The 22,739-nt window shown below is 41.9% G+C and overlaps 1 protein-coding gene across 1 annotated transcript in view; it reads right to left on the bottom strand.

Annotated features, from left to right (window-relative positions):
* The window catches only part of STMN2 (stathmin 2), a 37,390-nt gene extending 22,944 nt beyond the window's left edge, over positions 1 to 14,446 (bottom strand). The window contains exon 1 of the mRNA XM_085053082.1: positions 14,235 to 14,446. Coding sequence (XP_084909208.1) covers positions 14,235 to 14,253 — 19 coding nt within the window. The 5' untranslated portion in view covers positions 14,254 to 14,446. The remainder of the gene's footprint in view (positions 1 to 14,234) is intronic.
* Positions 14,447 to 22,739: the final 8,293 nt, after the last annotated feature.

Here is a 22,739-nt window from a genome sequence, read left to right as displayed (position 1 = left end):
TCAACCAAGGGAAGAGAGATGGATTGCTACAGTGATAGTTTCCACTAACAGACACACTGCTTCTTGCAATTTTTCTGGCTCAGATATGCACATGGTTTGAATAGAACTGTATATCTGATATAAAATATGACATTCTTATTACTCATATAGGGTTTGTAAACACAACCTTCATTAACTTATGCCATTCCCAAGTGCAGATATCTTTAATGTTTTCTAGTATTTTCAAAATTGTTCTTTGAACAGGTGAAGGCCAAAATATTTGTTAGAGGTAACGTGAAGCTCAGAAAACAAGAAGCAAAATAAATTGCAATGTGTTTCCCCCCCGCTTTTTTTTATCTAGACAAAACAAAAAAGAAAAGTAAAAAAAAGAAACAGGGCAATCAGCTAAGTAGAAATTTGCGTTTGCGTGATATGATATAGAGGCAATAATGATTTCTTGTAGGGTTGGACTCTCAATCTTTGCATTCCAGTAATTAAATGCATTCCTTGTTTGTTGAGTCATCACACTGAGTGCAAAACCTATTGCAATTATTTTCACACCATAAATATCAGGAGAATCCATTTAAGAGAAAATATGCTGTTGTGAGGGCCATAGATATTATCCCTCAAAACTAATAATTTAATAAAGACTAGCAAACCCATTTTATAGGGTCTGAATATCAAACACATAGAATCACTCATTAGTTAGTTTATATATATGTGTATACATAAAAAAGTATATATGTGTGTATATGTATATATACACATACATATATACAGCTTTATTTGTGTAGGTTTATTGGTTGATTTTGTGCAATTCCCATATGTTTAATGTACTTAACCCAAAGCCAAATATGTGTAAGTGGATCTTTATGCTACACAATCATTCTTACTGGCTGCCATGACTACCGACTAAATGTCAAAATGCAAAAGACAATGAAAGGAGGCAGTCTGGAAAATCTAATTTACTCCTGGGTTTTGAATGGAATTTTAATTTTGTGGCACATTTTAAAATAAGAATGTATTATCAGTTTAAATAAAGGCATTAGTTTGCTTTCTGTACACTATTGCAAATGACATATGTAAGTAGATTACTTACAAAGGAAGAATTCCTATCCTTGCAATAATACAATGCCACACACATTATAATTGTGTTAATTAACAATAGTATTTTAAATTTGAATGCCAGAACAAAACAAGCTCCTAGTAAATAACTTCTGAGTTTCCATATAAAATTGTTTGATATTAGAGTCTGTCTGTCAACATAACTCATAATTATGGAGGATTTTGCTTTAAACACAAGGAGATGTGATAATGGAAACTGTATTACTCTGATGCTTTATACTGTATGACTTAATTCCCTTTTTTCATAACGAAGACTATATAAATGTAAATGTTTTTATACAATTTTAAGTCTGCTCAATGGGATATATGTGGGAGCAAGGGGCTGTATTTAATTACAAGATATTACAAAGGACTAAATCTTTGGGTTTAAAGAAATGTGGTCCCTAATTTAAGATAGCCTTCCTATGTAGGAAGCCTATCAAAAGCATATTTATCTTTGGAGAAATCCTTTGATTCAAAAATAATATCTTTAGGTTTTGAAGGACTTTGAAAGCACTGCACAGAGTAAGCAAAAATGACAGCAACTCCCTCATCAACCATATTGATACAAAGCAGATTCTGTAAAACTCATATTTTCACTTGGTGTTATCTGCTAACAAGTGGGCAGCAGAATGACGAGGGGAAGTATTTTTTGGCAGGTCACCAAATCTAGAAACTGGGGCTAGTGTGAAAATCTATTTTCGCACCATTGAAAGACATAGGATAATTTTCTGTTAGTCTTCTCCACAGTCCAAAATAGGTACACATGCCCAAGTGAGGTTTTTGACAATGGGTCCTAAACCCATAACTGTCAATGCTGAAGGATGAAGTGTAAGAACCAAAATAGGAATGGATACTGGGGAAATCAGCTTTAAAAAAAAAAAAATTCAGAAATAAATTCAACATGTGTATGTTGGCTCCAAAAGTCTCACAAGGAATAGTTTGGTGGTGTGTGCTTTTTTTTTTTTTTGGTTTTTTATTTGCTTGTTTGTTTTTTGTTAGTTCATCAATCTTTCTCTTAAATGATCCAGGTTTGGAAGACAGAGAAAGGAAGCGGAAGTGTGAATCAGCAGGAGGATTTGGATTCACCCTTGACTGAAGATGTTTTGTGCTGTGGAGCTGCACCTGAGGTGTAACATCCAGTCTTGGGTCCCCCAATTTAAGAGGGACAGGGAGGGACAGGGGAAGGTCCTGTGGAGGGCTACTGGGAAGGTGAGGGATTATTGGGCAAAGAGGTGGGTTAAGGGAGATTATAATAGGAAAGATTAATGAAATGACAGAATCAAACTCTTCCAGATGACACACATCTGTCACTCTGTGGCTTTCAGGCTTTTTAATGTGATCTTTACCTATACAATCTGCGCAGTCATTACTACTAGTTATCAGATTTTTACTTTTACTGTTGTATCCTGCCATGACTCTATGCATATATCCAAACATTTGATTGCCTCCATAATGAAAATAATGATACCTCTCAATGGCATATTGCTAAAATCTATCATGGTTGGACATAGATTATAAATATTACTGAGTACCCTAACCAGAAGATGTAAAAAATTAATGAGAAAAAAAAGAGAAAGATAAGGAATGACAGCCTCTTCTTGGAAACCATGCTGATGGTGCAAATAAATTAGTATATTATTTAGAATTGATTAAATTGGCTGAGAGGGAACATTTGATGGTGGGATACTTTTATTATGATTGATGCCACAATAAAAGTAGAACAAGAACCACTGGTCACAGTGAAGTGACCTGTGCTTTAAGTAGTTTTGATCAGATTTGCATAATAGAAGCAGTTTGATTTTTGAAGATGTAAAATTAATGCATAAATGTCTATGCTATAACAATTTATATGGACTTTTGGGAATGTGATTGCTCCTAATTAAGTCTTTCTTGACCCACCTCTCCTTTTTATCTTTCTCTTCTCCTTCCCACTTTTACAATGTTTTTCAGTTTAGTGGGTTTTTTCCTATCCCAAAATATTACTGAAAATTTCTAGACTACATTTTCTCTGTCAGTCTATCTCTCTCTGCAGATATCCATTCCTCTCTCTGTCTCTCTGTTTTTCTGCAATACTGGCCTCCACTTAGAAAAAATCTTGATGAATTCAGAGATGCTGCTCTGCTACTAAATTAACCACATGAGGAGCTGATCCCTGCAGAGACGCTCCACTGATTGTTGGTGTAAGGGTGCTTGTCTCGTTTAGAATAAAAAAAAGAATCTTGCAATAGCAAAATTTTCAGGGCACTGTGCTCCAGCATCAACAATCTGTCATTAATGGCAAATCAGAACTTCTTTGTTGTTCAGCCTGTCCTTTATAACAGACATATCAAACTTCCAGAACTGGATTGTCCATCAAATTTTTAATATGCTCTAAAAGTAGCAGGAGCTGGATATATCCAAATGTCAACTTATAACAGCCTGTTCTGTCTCTTTCATTATATGATCAAGTTATTTTTCCAGAATTAAAAAATGTTTATTTTCCCGCATAATTAAATTCTCCTTTTTTTTTAGCGTAGCTGGCTCTTACATGATTTTTTAAAATTATAAAGGAGATGTTTCCTCCCAAGCTGATATTTTTGGAGATATAAAGGGGGAAAAATAGGTTCATCTGATGTAAATCAACAGGAGTCTATCATACCCATAATTTTCCACTGGTTTAGGGTCTAATTCTAGCAAGACTGGCGTTCCTGGGCTTTGCACATCTTAGCCCCTTAAACATGCAACCACAGTCAGTCATTGCTGTTTAACATCTTGAGCCATTTTATTTCTTCCATGGCATTAGAAAATATGTCCTTCCATTGAACATCACATTATGAAACTACAATTTGGTCTACAGTTTTCTTGGCTGGAAGGCTGCCTCTTGCTGAATTTTGGAGAAGCTTTTAGCTAAGAACATATCACTATTTCTGTGAAGATGACTAGGAAAAAATACATGCATATGGTAAACTAAACAAGTGCTTATTGTATTTGTTTGAAAGGTTCTAGTGCTTTGTGCCAGGAAATCATTCTTCATTTGAAAAATCTGTCCAGGCCTGGTTGTGGAGTAAGTCAAGTGAAGTATTGGATTTCAGGCTTCAGCCATGTCTGAGAGATACAAATCCAAGCTTAACAGCCAGTTTCTCTCAAGCCACTTTGTACTGGACAGGACTGATTGCACATAGGCTGAGAGTGATGCTGTGGACCTGAGGAGCACTGGAAACTGGAAAAAAAAGAGGAAACAACTATCCTGTGGTCTCAATTCTTCCTCTTCCAGCCTCACTGAAGTGTGAAGGAATGAGAGTTGAATCTGCATCGTGGAAGAAATTGCCAAGAGCAGCCAAATTAAAAAAAAAAAAAAAAAGAAGGAAAATCAAGCAGGTAAAGTTAGTCGGGGAATAGAGTGATTGAAACTGGATCAAGAATGAGAGTGACTCTTGACTGACTGGATAATGAAACTTGGTTGAGAAAATCAGGGAAAGGGTACCAAGGAAATGGATTGAGCCTCAAAATCAGTAGGTGGTCGGGATGGAGTCGATGGGAAACTGATTAGGATGGCAAATTGTTCACAAGAACAATCTCTAATAGAAATCTTCCTACCTGCTATCTCATACTTTCCCCTATATGGAAATAACATTGAAAGACTATAAAATTATTAGAGTCACAGGTCAGGATGGTCCATCTGATATAATATTCTGCTTTCAGGATACTTTTTCTTAGTGTTGTTTTAATCTTGGAAATTCTATTTATATAACTACATAGAAATGTACTAAATACAATTTTGCAAACTTCATATTGTAGATTACTTCTACTTGCTAGTCTAAACCCTTGCTTTTGCTGCATGGGTTCAGTACTTGTTCCTATTATTGCAATTTTTTATCCTTGACAGACCTGTTCACATCTTTGTGCCGAAACAAGGATGTCAGCAGAGCTAGAACAGCACTGGGAAACTATGCAAACTGGTAATTACAATTTTGCAGAGGACTTGAAAGTACCTCTGTCATGTTTAATCCTGTTTTTCAGGCTTCTCACATGAAGGTGAAATACTTTACACTGATAATCAAACACAGTATGGTTCTCTAAGTAAGACATTTCCTTCTTAATGTTTCACTGCAAAAAACAAAAAAAGTGAATGCATTTCAAAACTGAGTAGCTTGAATCATCAATGCAGCTTAAGATAAATGCCTTACTATTACTTTTCTTAAGAAGTCATTATTGATATTTTACACGGAAAATGATGATACTTAGGCTTAGAACATCATTTCCCAGCAAGAAGTTATTTGCCTTGAGAACAAGTGGTTAGTTGATAAATATTAAACATTTAGGTTTTTAAATCAGGAATCAGTTTGCATTCCTACCAACAGCATATCATATTGAAACCTCTCTAACTGCAGTCTCAACAGCATAAAAAATATCTAAGCATATAGAAAAGATATTAACTCAGAAATAGCTTTTTGTATTATGTATACATAAAATTGAATAAATCCTGGTACCTGGAGACAAAGAATGTATATTCAAGTGACATAAACACAACTTGAGTGACATTAGTTGCTCTTTCTTTTCACATGAATGAAGTAAGCAACAAATATATCAAAATAGTTAATGGACTAATAAAATGAGTTCCAAAACTGTCTTTGAAAAATTATAGAGATTGGTTCATGCATTTGTTTTAAGTTAAAAGATTTCCTAGGTACCTGCAACATTTCTTACATTTCCATTCAGGCAACTGGAGGATCTGTAGTACAAAAATACTAGTAAACCAAAAAATGTAATTTTTGCTACACTTCCATAGGGCAATGTTGTTAAAAATTTTTTGTGCATCTTTGACATGGCTGTGGTCTCTCTCTTCTTTTGAAAAAGAAAAAAAACTGTGATAATATTAGTCACTCCAGGGAGCTCTGCCAATGAAATGACATCAAGAGTCATCCTAGTGGAAACCAGAGGATAAATTTGAACTTGTATATATATTAGAAGTCTTTAGCCAAAAGGACAATTTGTGTTTTCAGTAATTTTGAAAGGATCAAAAATAGCATCAAGATCAAAAGTTATAGCTACTTAGTGAGTAGTGAATATATTTAAATGTAAAAACATTAAGCATTAAAAGGTACTTCAAGTAGCTTCAGGTAGGGTATACCTTAGCTTAGGGTAAATTCTCAATTTGCAGAACTCTATGCCCATCAGCAGTATAAAATAGACACATCATTATTTTTCTTTACCTAAGAAATTCCCTAAGGATTATAAAAACTACCTCAATAGCACAGCATGCTAATGCAGCTTTAGTGGGTAAGTTGCTCTGTTTCCTAATCTGATCAGTATGGGTTTTGGCAACTTCTATAGCATCAGAGCATAGTTACACATTTACATAGAGTAGGTAACATAACCTCACATCCCCTCTCTGAGGTAAGTACCCAAGATTATCCCCATCTTAACGAGGAGAAAGCCAGGTCATAAAATGATTAACCTACAAATCCAGTAAAGAATCTAGGTGTCCAAAATGATGCTTAAGAAAAACTCAAGCTAAATAAAAAATTTGGATACTAGAAATTCCTGCACAGATGCGGAGAGGTAACGAAAATGCAGAAAAACCACAACTTGTGCTCTTTAAATTGGTGTGCATTGAAGGGTGCTAGATTTTGGACAAGCAAGGATGCCTCAGACTTGAAATGTTTAATCCCCCAACATTGGGAATTGCATATTCTTCCAGCTCACACACAGTCCTCTGAGGAAATCCGTCTGGCCTGTTTCCTGGGAGCATGTGGCACACATAGGTAGCACAGGGCTCTTCAGAAACAGAGGAGCAGCCACAGTTTTCTGTTAAAACACAGCTGAGGAGAAACACTGGTGGCTGTCTTACTCTTTCCCTTTGGAACAACTGTCTACAGTGACACCTTTGGCTGGGAAGTTCCAGAGCTGGGATCAAACTCTCAGAATGAGGAAATTCAAGCCAAGAGGTCCTAACTGCCACAGAAAGAAACTCAACTTCTATTTTCTGCTCCCTCGGCTGTTTCTGTTTTGCCATATCAAGCAAAATCTAGCAGTGCTCAGGGGATCCCCAGTTCCTAGGTGTAGCTCATCCTACCCTCTGTGTGCTCTCTTGTCCTCTCTCTAGCATGGTGCTCTTCCCATGGGAGAGTGGAAAGAAGACAGAGCTCAGTGGCTCTGGTATTCTGTGGGGAGGGAGGACACACAGGGACAAAGGCTACCACATCCCAGCAGTGCATTTGGAGGCCAACCATCAAATGTTTGGTTCAGAGGCAAGAGTGCATCCATTGCCACCTCTTTTTCTCCTCCCACAGCAATGGAAGAGACCAAACAGGGCTTCTCTGTGGCTGTGGGTGAAGTGCCCAAGATACAGCTGAAGTCTCACCTTTCCTCCCTGCATTTTTCTCTGGGTCACTGAATTATGAGTACATTCACTCTGGGCAGACCTTGACCACAGCCAGGGGTGCTGACCTCTCTCCATGTGCTGTGCAGCTACAGTCAGGCTTGTCTCTCACCACAGCTGCCTTAGAGCTTTACTAACCCCATCCTCAGTCATCTCTCTAAACCAAACCACCTGCTTGGGGCCAAATTGGTGAAAAATTCCTAACAATCAATCCTGTTTTATGATCGTGTGTGAAGGATCACAACTTCTCCACACAATAACTGCCAAAACAGAGATAGATTTTGTGGATTAGCATGAATGCACAAAGCATAACTTATTTATGAACTACTTGGATTTGACAGCTATACTTTAAAAAAATAATTCTAAATACATTCAGCAAAGCCTAATGTTTTGTGCAGATGCTGTGCACTAGTTTAACTGTACATCCTGGCAGAAATAGCTTAAATTCACTTAATTAGTTAAATTATGTATTAGCAGACAGGAAAAAGAAAAACGTAAGTGGAAGAGAAAATGAAATAATTTTGGATCAGCTTTGTATGCTGGTATTTCTCAGACACACAATGTTGTAAGAATTTAGTTCCCAGGAGCCAGCATTTCTGCATCAGTCCGTTTTTTTTACTCAGGATGCAGATCCATGTGGATTGAGGTTTCCAAAGTGATTTTTGTCTGTTTCTGAAAAGTGCTGAGCAACCAGAGGAATAGGTACTGTCTGAACTGCAGTCATGGGTACCCAGCAACTTGCAGGATTGAGATATAAGTCCCAGGTAGAATTGCTGGCTGACATTCACTGTGGGGACTCACACTTCCAAGTGGCGTAACAGTACTTTTAAACTGACAGAAACTGAAAGAAAACCAACAACACCTTAGACTATATCCATACAATAGTGTGAGAATTGTGTGTAGCCTAGAAAAAATTGTGAATAGCAGTCCTTCCTCCAAATCAGCTGCCAGCCTCTGTGTCCCCATGGGCTAAAGGCCAGCTGATTGTGCTGAGGCCAATGCTGTACTCCATTGGCTCCAGTGAGGCAAGACTCATTTGCAAACCTGGTTCATCTATCATCCGTTTTATGGATACTGCTGAAGAAGACATGTTCTCTGCACCTGAGGATGGCAAGAGTTTTTGTTTCTAAAGGTGACTTGTAAGGAGAACCGACAGCAGATTTTTTGAAGGTAGTTACTGCAGAGGCAAGCAAACGCTGGTGCTTCATGCTGTAACATTTGCTCCTCCTCTTGGGCAGAACTACTCAGAGTGCCAGGATAAAGGGTTTTGAAGCCTGATAACCTAAATTAAAAGGCAAATTTGCACTCTCTCTCTCCAGCCTGTGAGAGGACTTGCTAGAGGACTTCATTTCCAGTGGTGGTGTTGCTCACTGGTCACAGGGCCAGATGCCATCTCCAGTCCCTGATGTTCAGATTTTTTGCTGTATCAGTTTTGGCAAAGTTTTTAGTGAGTTTATTTTCCAACTATATCAATTATGTGGTGTGACACCATTTTTGGATTCCTACTTTAAGACTCCTAGGGCTTGTTATTTTTCAGGAGTGCTGAGCATCTCTGTGTTTCCTTTGACTGTGAATTAATAAGGTAGTTAAATCAGACCTACATGAAAATGCTGCACAGGTCAAGTATTGCCCAGATCGATCTGTCATGGGAACCTTCTGATCTCTGTGTTTTAGACTACAAAATAATGCTGACTTCTCACTGCAAGCAATTAGGAGAATTAATTAGTTAATATTGTACAGTCTTTGAAGGCTAAAACACTGTGTAAATATATTGCTGGATGTGAGTGCCCTGTCTCTCTTCTGTAATGAGGTGGGGGTTTTTTTATTAATGCTATTAATTTGAAAATGGAGAATTCTTTTCTAAAGAGATGAATGTAAATGTCACCTGAGATAAATCTAACTGTAAGTTAGATTACACAATATATATAATAAAAAATAAGTGTGCAAAATGTGATCTAGATAAATGGACTATTGTAGTACAAATACCAATGAAAATAAAAAATTCAAGGCTTAAATAATAAATTAAAGAAAATTCAAATTCACAAAATCAATGTGAAGGCATTACAGGAATACATTATTAAACATGGAAGTCTTTAGTCTAACTAGAGCTTATGTTGGGACAAAGAGGTGATGGTGATGGAGGTGGAGGTGAGAGAACATTTTGGAAGTGTTCAAGCTGCTGAATTTTATTTTTATTTCCTCAGTCTGTTATGGGATATCTTCTATAGGAAAATGGAATAGATGATGTTCCATCCTCCTGCCTGTACACCTCACAGGGTAAGAAAAAACTGCTATGAGGCAATAGAAATACTTAGCCATATGAACTGTTTTTAAAATTAGTTCTCAATAGCAGGAAGAGTAACCTAGTCTTTAAAAATCAGGAAAAGAATGTGAATAGGTGAATAGGAGTCAACCTCAGTTCTTTAGTGATTTGTACTTGACAACAATTTTATATTATCTCAGAAAAAATAAACTGAAATGTTATCACTTCATTTTCATTATTGTATCAAAATGATATCAGGAAAAGGTTTTTTCACCCAGAGGGTGGTTGGGCACTGGAACAAATGCCCAAGGAAGTGGTCACAGCAGCAAGCCCTGACAGAATTCAAGAAATGTTTGGACAGTGCTCTCGGGCACATGGTGTGACTCTTGGGGATGGTCATGCACAGGGCCAGGAGTTAGACTCAATGATCCTTGTGTGTCCCTGTGATGCTGTGATTTCTTCTGCTAGATCTCGTAAAAATTTGGAATAGTGATATCTCAGTCAAATCACATTTCTGCTAACATTATGAAACAGTATTTTCTGATTCTTGCCTATATTAATTCTTCTCTTAATTTCCTATTTATCTATGAAGATATGTCATTTTCTGACAGTTGAAAATAATTCAGAGCTGATGTGCATTGATTTATTTATAAAAAAGGAAGGTTAAAACCTTCAGCTAGAAGCTGAGTAATATGGAAGGAAGTGTGTTCGGTCCAAATTTAGCCTGGCGTTTAGCCATATGTTGTTTAACTTGAAGCTTGTCATTGCCATTGATATCGAAATGACTACTCAAGTGCAATTTTTGAAGTCCAAGCAATTGTTTAAGTGTAGTGGCAGATCAGAGGCAGAATGCTTACCCCTTTAAAGTAAAAAAAGCCTACTTATTACACTAATTGAACCAGTTAAACTCAACAGCCATACATTTATTTATGACCTAGTATGTATTTTTACATAGCAGATAAAACAATTATGTAGTACTCCATTAATTGAAAAACTTAGCAGTGGCCTTGCATCCATCCAGCTGAGATTTGAGGCCTGTGATTTTAACTAAAATGCAAATGACAAGGTAGAAGCTCAACTCTAAAGCACTTCTACAATAGTTTAGTCAGTCTTACTGAGCTATGCAAAAGAGGCAGCATGGGGCTGCCTGAATTCCTGTATCCTCATAATCCCACCCATTTATCACCTCACAGTGGTTCTGACTATCTCAGAAGGAGTTGAAATTAAAATACTTCCTTTGCACACTGTTAACACATGTGCCATATATTTCTGTCAAACAACTTGCAGGACTTAGATGTTCTGTACGATTGTCTGCAGACGTTTGAATAATAAATATTCTATAAATAAAACACCACAATGAAACAATGAAATAATGGTTTCAAGCACCTTTTTAGTTCCAGTGGCATCACAGACTGCCTCACACTCCCATCCATATACCTACCCTAAGCAAGTTTATCAAACCAGATATGTGGCCTGATTGGTCTGTAGTGGTCCTACCTGCAAAGGCCCTGATTTATGTAACACACACCCTGTTTGCTTGGGAGCTTAAGCTATGAAGGAGTCCCTCTATCCAATACAGATTTCCTGTGGAAGATGGTGTCAGGGGGAGGATGAAGTTTAAAAGCCCCCAGAATTTCTGTACAGTTGTGCTACATGGAATTTCAAAATAAGACACACTTGAAACCCCCAAAGAAGATGTGTGTGTGACATGCATCATTCATATACTATGTAAACTAAACGGAAAGAAGAATCTAGGGGGTATTCAGAGCATAATGATCTCCAGAAATTCTTGCAGCTGTTGAAATTCCTATGCAAGTAAAAGGAGCTTTCCTTGAAAACCTTTTATTTTACACAACCTAGTAGAAAATGAGGCTTAATTTTGCTTTCTATGGCAGAATATAAACATAGGCTTATTCAAGGTATTCAGTATCTGCCTATCCTGAGTTATGTGAAGAGTTCTGTCCAAAGCCAGTAGGACTATTCACATGCTCAGACACCTGCTTAAGTGCCTTGCTGGACTAGGGCCAGAAACATAATAGTGGGCTGGGTTAAGCTGATTAGAAATATTTTGCTGGCTCCAGTGGTAGAAGGACCTAGCCTTTATTACCACTTTTCAAAACATGGGGCTCAACAAGAGGAAAAATCAGGCACTCTGTCGTTCTTTCAGTGTTCTACTGGCTGAAGTTTGAGTACAGAACAAATGTAGCTCATTTAGCCCTAACTGGAAACGTGTATCACTGAGAATTCACCTGTTTTTCCACATGAAAATAAAATTTGTTGCCTTGTACTAACCCTCGAAATAAAGTAGTTTATTCTAATAGGTGGTCTAGATCCAGATTTTGTCTATTAATAACTATAACGAAGAAGAATATAGTTTAAAGAAATGGTGAAGAGAATCCTTTAAGCTTTGTCAGTTTAAAGATGGAAGATGCTTTTAATAAAATAGCTTTAATTTTTTAATCAAATGTTGTTGTAATTAGTATTTTTAGAAACTTGAACTAGGTAGCTGCACAGCTTTTTATTGCTGGTATAGGTGGCTCATTAACCCAGGATTAATAGACAAATTGGCGTCACACAGTCCCTCTGTCTCTGGGTAAACCTAAAGATTCCTGGCATCCCTCTTCCTGCAGAAATCTTTATATTTGTGTGGTGTAGGATCATTAACACCAGGCTGAGGAGCCCTTCTTTCCCTTGTGACAGAATTCCTAGCAGGCCTTCTGCAGCGACAAGTCCCCGACCGACTACAAATTATCAATACTGATTACGGGATTGCTGCAGTGGGGAGGGGACGGCGTGCTCGGCACTGCAGGGCTGGCCAGGCTCCCACAGCCCTCGCTTCCCTTCCCTCCTCTATTTGCATCTACAGCTGTCTCATGCCTTGTTCCTAGGGGTGCCACAGCCGGGTTAGAACGCTTTCAATCCCCACCGATTGTTCCTTGGGAGCAGAACACCAGCATTCAGATAAATGCATTGCTGTAATGCATCAGTTTCAGCCGGTGCTAGGACGGTTTGGTGTAACTTCTCGCTGTGTGATGAAGAGTGGTAACAAGAATCTGCACAAATGGAAATTTGAACAGGATTTGACTCTTGGGAAGGACAGTAATTGTGTTAGGGGAGCTTCATCCTTATTTTGTGGGATTTGCGTGTGCATGACATTAATGGTGAATGATTGTGAAAACTTGAATTTGAATGCGTCAAACGCAGGACCAGCCTCATTCCCCTTAAAAAAAACCCGAAAAAAACCAACAAAAAACAACCCCAAGGAGCGTTAGGGTCTGGATACTTTCAGCAGCCCGACCCCACGACTGTTCTCCCTCTCAGTCCACACCCTCACTGGGATTTTTTCGCCCACCCTCCCCAGCAGCGTCCCTCGAACAAAGGGGCCGGTGCCAGGCTACCGCCCTTCGCTCCTGCCAGGATCAGCAGCACCGACAGGGACCCGACGGCACGGCGCTCCCCAGCAGCCGGGAGCCCCCCGGGAGCGGGGCTGGCGGCGAGGGCGGAGGAGCCGCGCCCCGGCCGTTCCGGGCCCGGCGGGGCGGGCGGGGGCGGCGCGGCGCGGCGGCAGGGCGCGGCTCCTGGGGAGGGGGAGGATGCTCTCCCTGCCGCTGGAAAAAGCAAGGTAACAACAGCCCCGCCGGCTACCCCCCGGGGAGAGGGAGCAGGGCGGGCACTGCTAGCACACACCAGCTCTCCGTGATGCAGTGACCTACTTCAGCCGCACCCCCGGCCCCCCCCGGCAGACTGCAGGTGCGGGCAGCGCCGGGGCAGCGCCGAGCGGCGGCTTCTTCTCGCCCCCCTCCCGCAGCACCGCGCCGCGCCGGGCTGGGCTGGGCTGGGCTGGGCTGGGCTGGGCGCGGCCGGCCGCAGTGCGTGCCTGCCGGGGTCCGCCCCGCCGCAGCCCCCCCTGCCCGGCACCGCGGGACCCTGCCGGCCCGGCCCGGCCCCGCCCGCAGCTCTCCGACCGCCGCCGTGCCCCTTTCGGGCGGCGGTGCCTCTCCCCGGTGCCTCTTTTCTTCTCCCCACGCGGTTTGAGAGGCAGAGGGGAGCGCTGACTCCGGCCGGCGGGGACGGGTGGAGGCACATTGACAACAGGGATAACTTTACCTTTCGTTTTTGTTTTAATTTTCTTTCTTTGTTTTATATGTACATACACACATATTAAAAAAAAAAATCTCTCTATATATTACACATATATATAATACGTATATATAAAAATAAAATATCTATTCCTCTTTAAAATAATAAAGGCCATTTCAAAATTATTCTGTGCTCATGTATCGACCTCACCCACCGGTATATAATTAATCCGATCTCCGGTTAGGATGCTAACAGAGCCCCGCATCCCACCCACCCTCCCTTTTTTTCTGTGATCAATGAAATTAAAAATATGTTCAGCGTTTTCACGATTTTTCCCCCCTCTTTAAACTTTTTGTACGGCAAGAAGAGCACCTAGGGTAGGTAGCAAACCTAGGAGACAGCAGCCGTAATGCTGGCTGAAGGAAAAGAGAGGCATTTTCTTACCCATTGCTGTTTTAGCCATGCTGGGATGTGCAGCTCTCAGAGGCGGTGAAGGCAAAGAGGTCCAGCTACAGCAGTGGAGAGAGGGAGAGAAGACTGAATAAGGCACTGAGTCAGCAGAGTGGGGCTGTGCAAGAGAAGGAGCAAGAGGCAGGAGCCCATGAATAATTATCACTCCTCTACCCAAGCAGATTGGCTCGAGAGGTCCCCTGACATGACTCCTGCAGAGCCAGAATCTCCGGGCATTAAATATTGATCCACCAATGGTGCTGGAGTACAAAGTGCCAGAATGCAGTTTGAAATGGAAATCAGTCCTTGGATGCTTCTCCCCCCTTGGTCTGGCGTTAATAGTACATTCCATGTCAAATGTTTTATGTCTTACATGAAAAAAGCCTATTGGTGTTGAAGGCTCTGCTGTTGCTACCTGTAAAACATGCACAAATTCATTTTAACATGTTTCATTCCAAAGATGCAACAAGAAGAGGGACCATTGCAAGGGATTTCCTAAACTGTTTCAGTAAAAGAGCTGCTCAGACTATTTTTGCCTCCTGCAAGGACAAACAGATATCCTACACAATTGTTTTATACAGAATGTTTCTGCATTTTAGTACCTGTTTTAGTGTCCCCAGACCTAACCTTGGTCATGTCAAACTTTTCTTAACCTTGGGAAATGGCAGCTGGACCTGCTTACACTCTCAAAGGGCTCTGGAAATCTCAGACCAGGATGAATGTGGACAGAAGTCAGTAACTACTTCCCTGATGCACTATGGTAAGAGCCACTGGGAAGTTGTAAGCTTGAATCCCTTGACAAAGTGTGCAGAGTGGGATCTGATAAGGTCATTACATGGAAGGGGATGGACACATTCTAAGGATTCCCTACCCTAATTTTAAGGATTCTCTATGCCCAGCAAGAGGAAAGTCAGTGACATAAGGGACAGCCACTAAACAAATGTGGTGGAGGCTAATTGCAATCCTTGCTAGAAACATGGCAGTGATGGGACCTGTTCATACACTGTCCTAGGCCTGGAAGCAGCTGACAGCCGAGAGGAGCCAGCATCCAAGACCTTGGCACAAAGAGAAGGATGCTCCACCTTTACCTTCTCATCTTTACACTGTCCAGCTGGAGCTCATTTGCCTCTCCCAGGGGATAACCAGCCTTGTTGTTAAGAGCTTCCAGGGATGACAGACTCCCACTCTGCTTGCAGACAGCCAGGGCACAAGGCAATTTTTCAGCTTGCAAGATGGAGGACACTACTTGTAGATCTGTTTCATGTTGTGTGGTGTGGGTGGGTGGGAAAGGCAGGAAAGCAGGTACAGGTCTGCAGTGTGGATGAAGCTGAGTGCTCCCACAGCAAAGCAGGGCATTGGCACCATTGTTCTTTTCTCTAGGGTGCTGTTTGCAGCTGCACATGCCACGCTGTATGCCATTGCTAACTGTGATGCTCACTCTGTACGTTTTGTGCTTCCCTAGAACAGGTAACCCAGGATTATGCTTCTCAAGCTTCCTTGAAGTCAATAAACAGCATCTTTGAAGAATCACCCAGAGCATGAGCATGAGGCTAGCTTTCTCTTTTGAGACACTAATGATGATTTCTGAATTGCAGAAACTAGGTTTTTTCTTTAAATGAGAATAGTGACGTCTACAAGTGAGTCCGGGGCGGGAAACATCTCCGTATACAGACACCAGCATGTGAGCCGAGGCGGGGCAGATGCCACGATGGTTCCCTGCCGAGGTGCAGGCAGAGGGGACCAGAACAGGTCTGTTGGGATACAGGGTTGATCCACCTTCCTGAGAGGCTCTGCCCGCGGGGAAACCAGGAAGGCAGCCCCGGGACCCGGCGGCTTTCTGGGGTGTTTCACTTCTGGGCCTTCGGCTCTGTGGTTGCGTAGGGGGGTTGGGTGAGCAGGGAACAGGATTGTGCCTGGATGTCTGTAGTGAGAGGAGCTTATTCCTGAAAGGAAAAGGTGAGCAACGACGCAGTGCTGCGCATACAAGGGCGGCCGCGCCCCAGCCGAGGGACCCCCCAAGCCTCTTCCACTCGGGCAGGGATGGTCCATCCCCGGGCGGGGCGGGCCGAGGGTGCCCGGGCGCTCTCCGTGGTGCTGCAGACGGCGGCGATCCCCGGGACTGCTGCCTCCCGACCGGGGCGGGTGGGCGGGATGGGGGACGGGCAGGCGACGAGGGGCCGGAAAGGAGTCGGACGGGGGGCGGCAGACCGGCAGGGGGGCAGGGGCGGACGAGGAAGGGGCAGGCAGGGGTAGTGCGGCCGAGCCCAGCCCCGCGGGCCCGGCAGCCGCAGCACGGAGCGGGTCAGGCTCTCGGTGCCGGCCCAGCTCCGCCCCGCCCGGATCCGCCGCTCCCCTTCCCGGCACGGGGCGGCACCGGGGCTCGGCTGGGCTCGGCGGGGCTCGGCTGCCCGGGGAGGGACGCGACAGTGGGGCTGTGCTGACACAGAGCATCTCTGCTCGCCTCCCCATCCCCCGCCCGGCACGCCCAGTAGGCTGCGAACCCGCCCCGGCGTCTGTCTCTTCTATTTAGTTCTGATTTTCGTGTTCTCCGAGCTAAAGCAGCGGCACGGGGCAGAATGGGAAGGTTCCCCCGCCCTTGCGGGAGGCACCTCCCCTCCCGCTTCCTGCAGCCGCCGCAGTGGCAGCAGCGCTTCCCCGCTCCTTTGGCCGCCGGGAGCGCGCCTCTGCCCACCCCGGGTGCCCAGGCCGGCAGCGGGGCTCCCCGCAGCCCTTTCCGAGGGAGCCGGCGCGGATTGTCCGGCCTGGGGGGCGTGGGACAGCGACGATGACAGTTCGGGTCTCCCCAGGAAGCTGTTCCCGGGCTCCTGGGGCGCGGAGTGCCGAGAAAGTGGTGCAAGAAATTGCATGGCAATCACTGTCACGTCAAACCTTGGCATGTACAGGAGCAGTTACCAGACACCTCATACATCATTTCTGTTCAACTGACTGCCACTTTTTGATGTTGTGTTTCACATAAATTTTACAGGAGCATGAATTAAGCTCCAGCATGCCCTAGCAAAGCTAGGACTTGTTTTCTTTCACAGCCTGGGCCTTTTCTTGATTGACATTAAAATACATTTGCAGCCCAGACTGCCTCCAGGTCTGTGGCTGTATGGGCTGTAGGGATGTGCTGCTGAGCAAAACACCCCTGAACTGCTTTTAGATAGCAGTGGGGCATAACTGTGGCTTTCATCCCATTTTTGTTGAACATTTCTGTGGCCCTGGCCAGATTATTGAAAATCTGTTGTTCATTTTTACCATTTGTTCATTTCTCCATTTGTTAGAAAATATTCTACTTTTTACCCCATTGCAGGCAAGCAGGAAGGGGAGGTGGTGCTGGAAAGAAAAATGTTTGTGCAGCACTTTGAAGACAATTGTTGTTAAGTAAATGAACTGCATTGGCACTGAAATGTGAATCACAGAGATGGGAGTAGGTCATGAATCTCTTACTCTCTGCCTGTGCTATGTGTTTCTGCTATGTAGGCTGGGAGGTTTTGCCGCCTTATTTAGTTTTCTTAAATAACCTGAAAAGTCAGCTTTTTTCCTACTGAATTTTAGGGGACTTGTTTACACTTAGTCTCTGTCATTAGGCAATGTAATAGACCTTATTTAGAGGAGCTGATTTTTTTTCTATTTGTTCAGTTCTACTTCTTTAGGCCTTCCAGAGTGATTTCTTTTTGTGTCTATGAAATTTTAGAAAATTAGTTAGTAATTAGTTCATTATTAGTTTATTTACATCCCTGTTACTTTCAAGCCCTCAGCAAAACTTATGGTAAAAGATATTGTTTAGACTGTATGATGAAGCCTTCAAAACTCAAAGAAGAATGGTGCCCATACATCCTTAATTACTCTTCCTATGCATTTATATAATGACAGAGTTTTTAATCATACAGTCACATTCTATTTTTTTCTTTCTACATACATAACAAGATGGTAGTCCCTTGTAGAGCACTATTTGATATTTTATTTTCATTTTGTTCTCATAAAAAAGAACCTTGACACAGTCCTCTGTGTCCTTGAATGCATGGCTACAATACAGATTTTCTTGCAAGAATATTTCTTGTCAGAATATATTCCTAACATAGGTGAAAAAATCTTTTGTCTTGCCTTACTCTTCACAGCAGGTTAAGCACATATTAGAAGATGTTAGTGTAGTTGGTGTTTCAGTAAGCAGCTAAGCCCTGCATATTTTAATGTGAAATTTAGAGAGAGAAGACTCCAAATATACGCAGGCATGATTTTCATAATCTTGTAACATTTGGTATTTTTTGGTAACTTTTTCTGAAATCTTCGGTGGAACTGTATAAATATATCAAGCAGAAGAAAAGATTAGCTGTGTACTGAAAACATAGGGAGAAGGAAAAAGTAGATATATAAATGTACGTATGACCGTCTTGTATCTGAAGCATGGTCACCATTTTCTTCTTGAATTATATCTTTCTTATTCTTTCATTCCCCTATGTAACATTTGCGTTGTAAAGCAGTGGAGTGCTGTTACGTTCCCATTAGCATTTCTCCGCTTCTGAAATTCTGCTTTTTTTGCTGAGCATAGCCTATCTGAAAATCGTCTTGCAAAGAAGCTTGGTAGCAGCTTGATAAGCCAGCTGCAAACAATGTCACCATTAGGGATTTTGGTTGCTGCTTGTTCTACACACACGTTGGAATAAGGCAGCTTTAGCACTCGCCTGGTTTCATGCAGGCTTTTTTACTTGCACGGCTGCACATGGTGCTCCTTTCAGAGGCATTCAGGATCACTGTGGGGAAGCTGAATAATGGTATTATGGCATTTGTGGTTTTTTTTTTTTTATTTTCATAGAAATCTGTAAGCAATGGCTTAATGCTAGCATGGGGATTGCAGATAATGAGATCTCCCTCAACAACCTTATCCATGAGATGTGAGCTAGAGCTGTGAGCTAGAGCTGTGCAAAGCCATGTGATGGGAGTGACTTGGTTGCCTCTGTGCTGTGCTGGAAATATATAAGCCACCACAGACCTGGTGGAGGAAGATTGGGCAAATTGAGGTGGAAACCAATTACATAATTCTGAATGAGGACAGAATGTGCATGAGACCATGAAAATTGTTGTGTGGAATCAGACTAAGGGGCCATCCATCTGGTAGCCTGTAAATTGCATATCCTCCCCTTCCTGTCCTGACCTCATCAGGTAACAGGATTTCCTAGTCAGTGACATTCTTACCTTGGATGAACCCCTCATTGTCAGTTCTTGGACAGGGCAGCCTGGAGGGGAATCTGTGAAGGGGACACTGTAGAACTGTTTTGGTTTTCTCATCTTGACCCGTGTCTGTGTTACCCACCACTGGGCAGCCTCCCTACCATCCTTGCATGTGTTCATTGTGCTCGCAGAAGTGCTGTTAGACATGCTCAGCTTGACATCTCCCTGAGAGCCCCTACTCTGACTTGATCCTTTGACTCTCCCCTGTCTTCTTGTTTCCACTTCCATATTCCCTTGGTTTTTAATATTTTTTATCCCTAATTTCTTACTTCTTCAGTTCACTATTCACAGGTAAAGTTTTATTTTTTTATTTTTGTTAAGGGATGAGCCGACACTTGTCTCTGAAATGGGAAACAGTGTAGGAAGAGCAGCCACAAGCGCAAGCCAAGGAGTAGCAGCGAAGGGCAAGCTCCTGTTATTCTTCCAGTATATGCAGTTTGAGGCCTTTCTGTAGTCTGTACACATTTAGTTACCTACCTTTTAGCAGTCCAGCCTCTTTTTATCAATGCTGGCTGTATGTGAACTCTGGTGGAAGTTCAGGAAGAGCAGGTGAAGTAACTCCCCTAGGGATCATTCTAGCCACTGACACCTCTCAGGAATGCCTGAGCTTAATACAGTTTTGATACTCAGTAACCCTTGATTGATTTTTTTGCTTCTATGGTATCCACAGTGTCTCATGAAAATCTGTTCCACAGAGCAGGTCCTTGCTGCATAAAGAAGCATCTTTTGTTTATATTGACCATGTGTCCTACCAAGACCTATTACATTTATCTTGATGTGGGATACTAAGTATTCTTTCAGCCCTAGAGCCAGAGGGTCCTTTCCCCTTTAAAGTAACAGGTAATGGAGGGAGGAATACCAGATCCAGCTCTCCTTTTAAAATGGGAGACCTAGATGATAGAGAAGGAGATAGATTAGGCTGATGGGGAACAACACCATCTGCTGCACTTTAGAGGTTCACAGTGAAATTTTCCTAGAAAATCAGAAGTGCTGATGTCAATATTCAGCAGACCTAAATCACAAGTCATTCCAAGACTAGGAGGCCTAGTAGGAAAGTACCCTCTGAGTGCCCTGTCCTAATGAGTTATGTTCTGACATGGCCCTGATTTGCTTTCCTGACTGTAATTTTCTGAACAGCAAAATGCCTAATGTTACATGAGGTCAGCAACAAAATCCTGCTGTAAATTGCCTAATTCACTTTTCCCTGTCTCCCTTACTGCTTGCTGTGAGAAAGTACTGAGCTATTTTAACTTTCTTTTGCTCTTCTTTGAATTGACTAAATTTCTTGGCACTGTTGGCTGGTTATCAGATGTTTTAATCATGGCTTTTTCCCACACGCCTTGGAGAAGACCAACAGACCATTTGATGCTCCAAATGTGTTCTAGACCATTTTAGTCTATGCAGTCAGGCATATCCATAAATATATGTGTTTTAGGACAATACATGTTATATCGTTGCTGGCTGTTAAATAAAGATATGGTTCTTGATACCAGGCACATCATCAATTCTTTCTAAAGACTAAAATTTATCTTGGCTTAGTGATTTAGCATAGTAAAGACAACAGATGATGATAAAGTGAAAATATGGTGAGGTTAGATAAAACAGACTTTGAAGATATTAGCTGGGTGAAATTCACACTTAGAAAGAAATAGTAGCAGAAGATCACTTTAAGAATGAAGTGTAAGAGAACTTGTTTAGTTCTAGTCTTGCTCTTAGTGCATTAAAATGGAAATCTCAGGAATTTACAGGAAATTTCATTTAACAACCGTTTTTGCTCATGTCTTTGCCAGACTTCATTATCTTCATCTGACATTTTTAATGTTGCATGCCCCCCCGTTTTTTAGCAATATCAGTGGACTGAGAGCTGGTCAGGGAAATAGGAAAATGGGATGAACTAAATGCTAATTAGGAAGAACAGAAAGACAAGGTAACAACTGGAATAATGAGAGAAAATGGGTGCTGCCTGGACAAAGAAACTGCAATGAAGAAGCCTTTGGGAGAATGGGTAATTACGGTCACAGAAGCAGACAAGGGAGAGTCAGGTTGTGAGACAAGGGCCTGGCATGTGTTTGTTGAAGAGATGAAGGGATTTGTGGCATAATGTGGGGAGGTGGTTGCTTGGCAACCTTAATTTGGTCCCCTTACGATTCATGGGTGATCACATATTGTATTTATGCAGGATTTCTGGCTCTGTGCAGGGTGGACCTGCTCTGGGGGTGTACTGGGTCTGTGCAGGAGAGACGAGTGAAACCCGCGTGGCTCCTGCTTTGCTTATTGTTTGAGCTGGGAAGTCATTAATGAACAATGGGAGGGGACAAAAAGATCATGTGACTGTAATAATGCACTGATGCATGAAAGATACTTTTGTTATTTAGTGCTAATATAGATGTTTAAACCAGTTCTGCATGGAACGTCTAATGATCTAATAGCTTCTAATTATCTGATTTTTAATGACCCCTTTTAGACCCCTAAATCCAATTTGCTCAGCAATCACACCTGCAACTGATGCTGCAATGTCTGTTTTTGAAATATTGTTAAATACTTTTAAATTACATCTGTAATGCCTCAGACATAAGATCTAAAATCAGTGAATACCTCTGCCATCTAATTTTCCTGTGCCTCCTTGCCCTGTGTTTTAAACAGCAGTAGTACCTTTGCTGCTGTGGATTTTTGTGAATTAATTTGAATTTGTGCAGCTCTCAGATGTTGAAGTGATGAGCAGCATTGAGAAGTTCTGGAGGAAATTAATATTTCTTCCATCATAAGGCAATTGAATAATAGGCAGTGAACAAAGCACAGGCCACACAGTGAGTTATGAGGTGAAAACAAGGTGTTGATTAACTGTTTGGTGAGTGTAGCATAGTGGTCCTATGCAAAAATAGCAATTGTTATTATTACAAGGATGTTATTATGACCCTTGTACAGGGTAGGTTTCCAGGAGGGGGATTAAAAAATGTATGGATGACCCATATGCCTCTTTCTGTCTCTAGGCAGGGTTGCTTGTCTGGATAGGACGGAGCTTCAGGTTTGTGATAAATGCTTAATGGCTATACTCCTATTTTAAATGTGTAGGGTTCATGAGGGCACATTGTGTTCTGAGGGTAGAAGGTAGTGGAGTTTTTGGAGGTTCTTGTCTTTTGTAAAAATTTGCTCCAAAGTAAGTCCTATACAGTCACTGCCTCTGAACAACGTGGCTAGGTATATTAAGAATGAATAGTATTTTGGTAGATATATAATTTGTGTCATGGAAAAAATGGCAATGCATTA

The sequence above is a fragment of the Lichenostomus cassidix genome, chromosome 2 (assembly GCF_008360975.1).
Source record: "Lichenostomus cassidix isolate B80296 chromosome 2, HeHo_3.0, whole genome shotgun sequence".
Classification (NCBI taxonomy): Eukaryota; Metazoa; Chordata; class Aves; order Passeriformes; family Meliphagidae; genus Lichenostomus; species Lichenostomus cassidix.
Note: the sequence above shows the minus strand (reverse complement) of the source record. Positions and strands in the feature narration are given on the sequence as shown.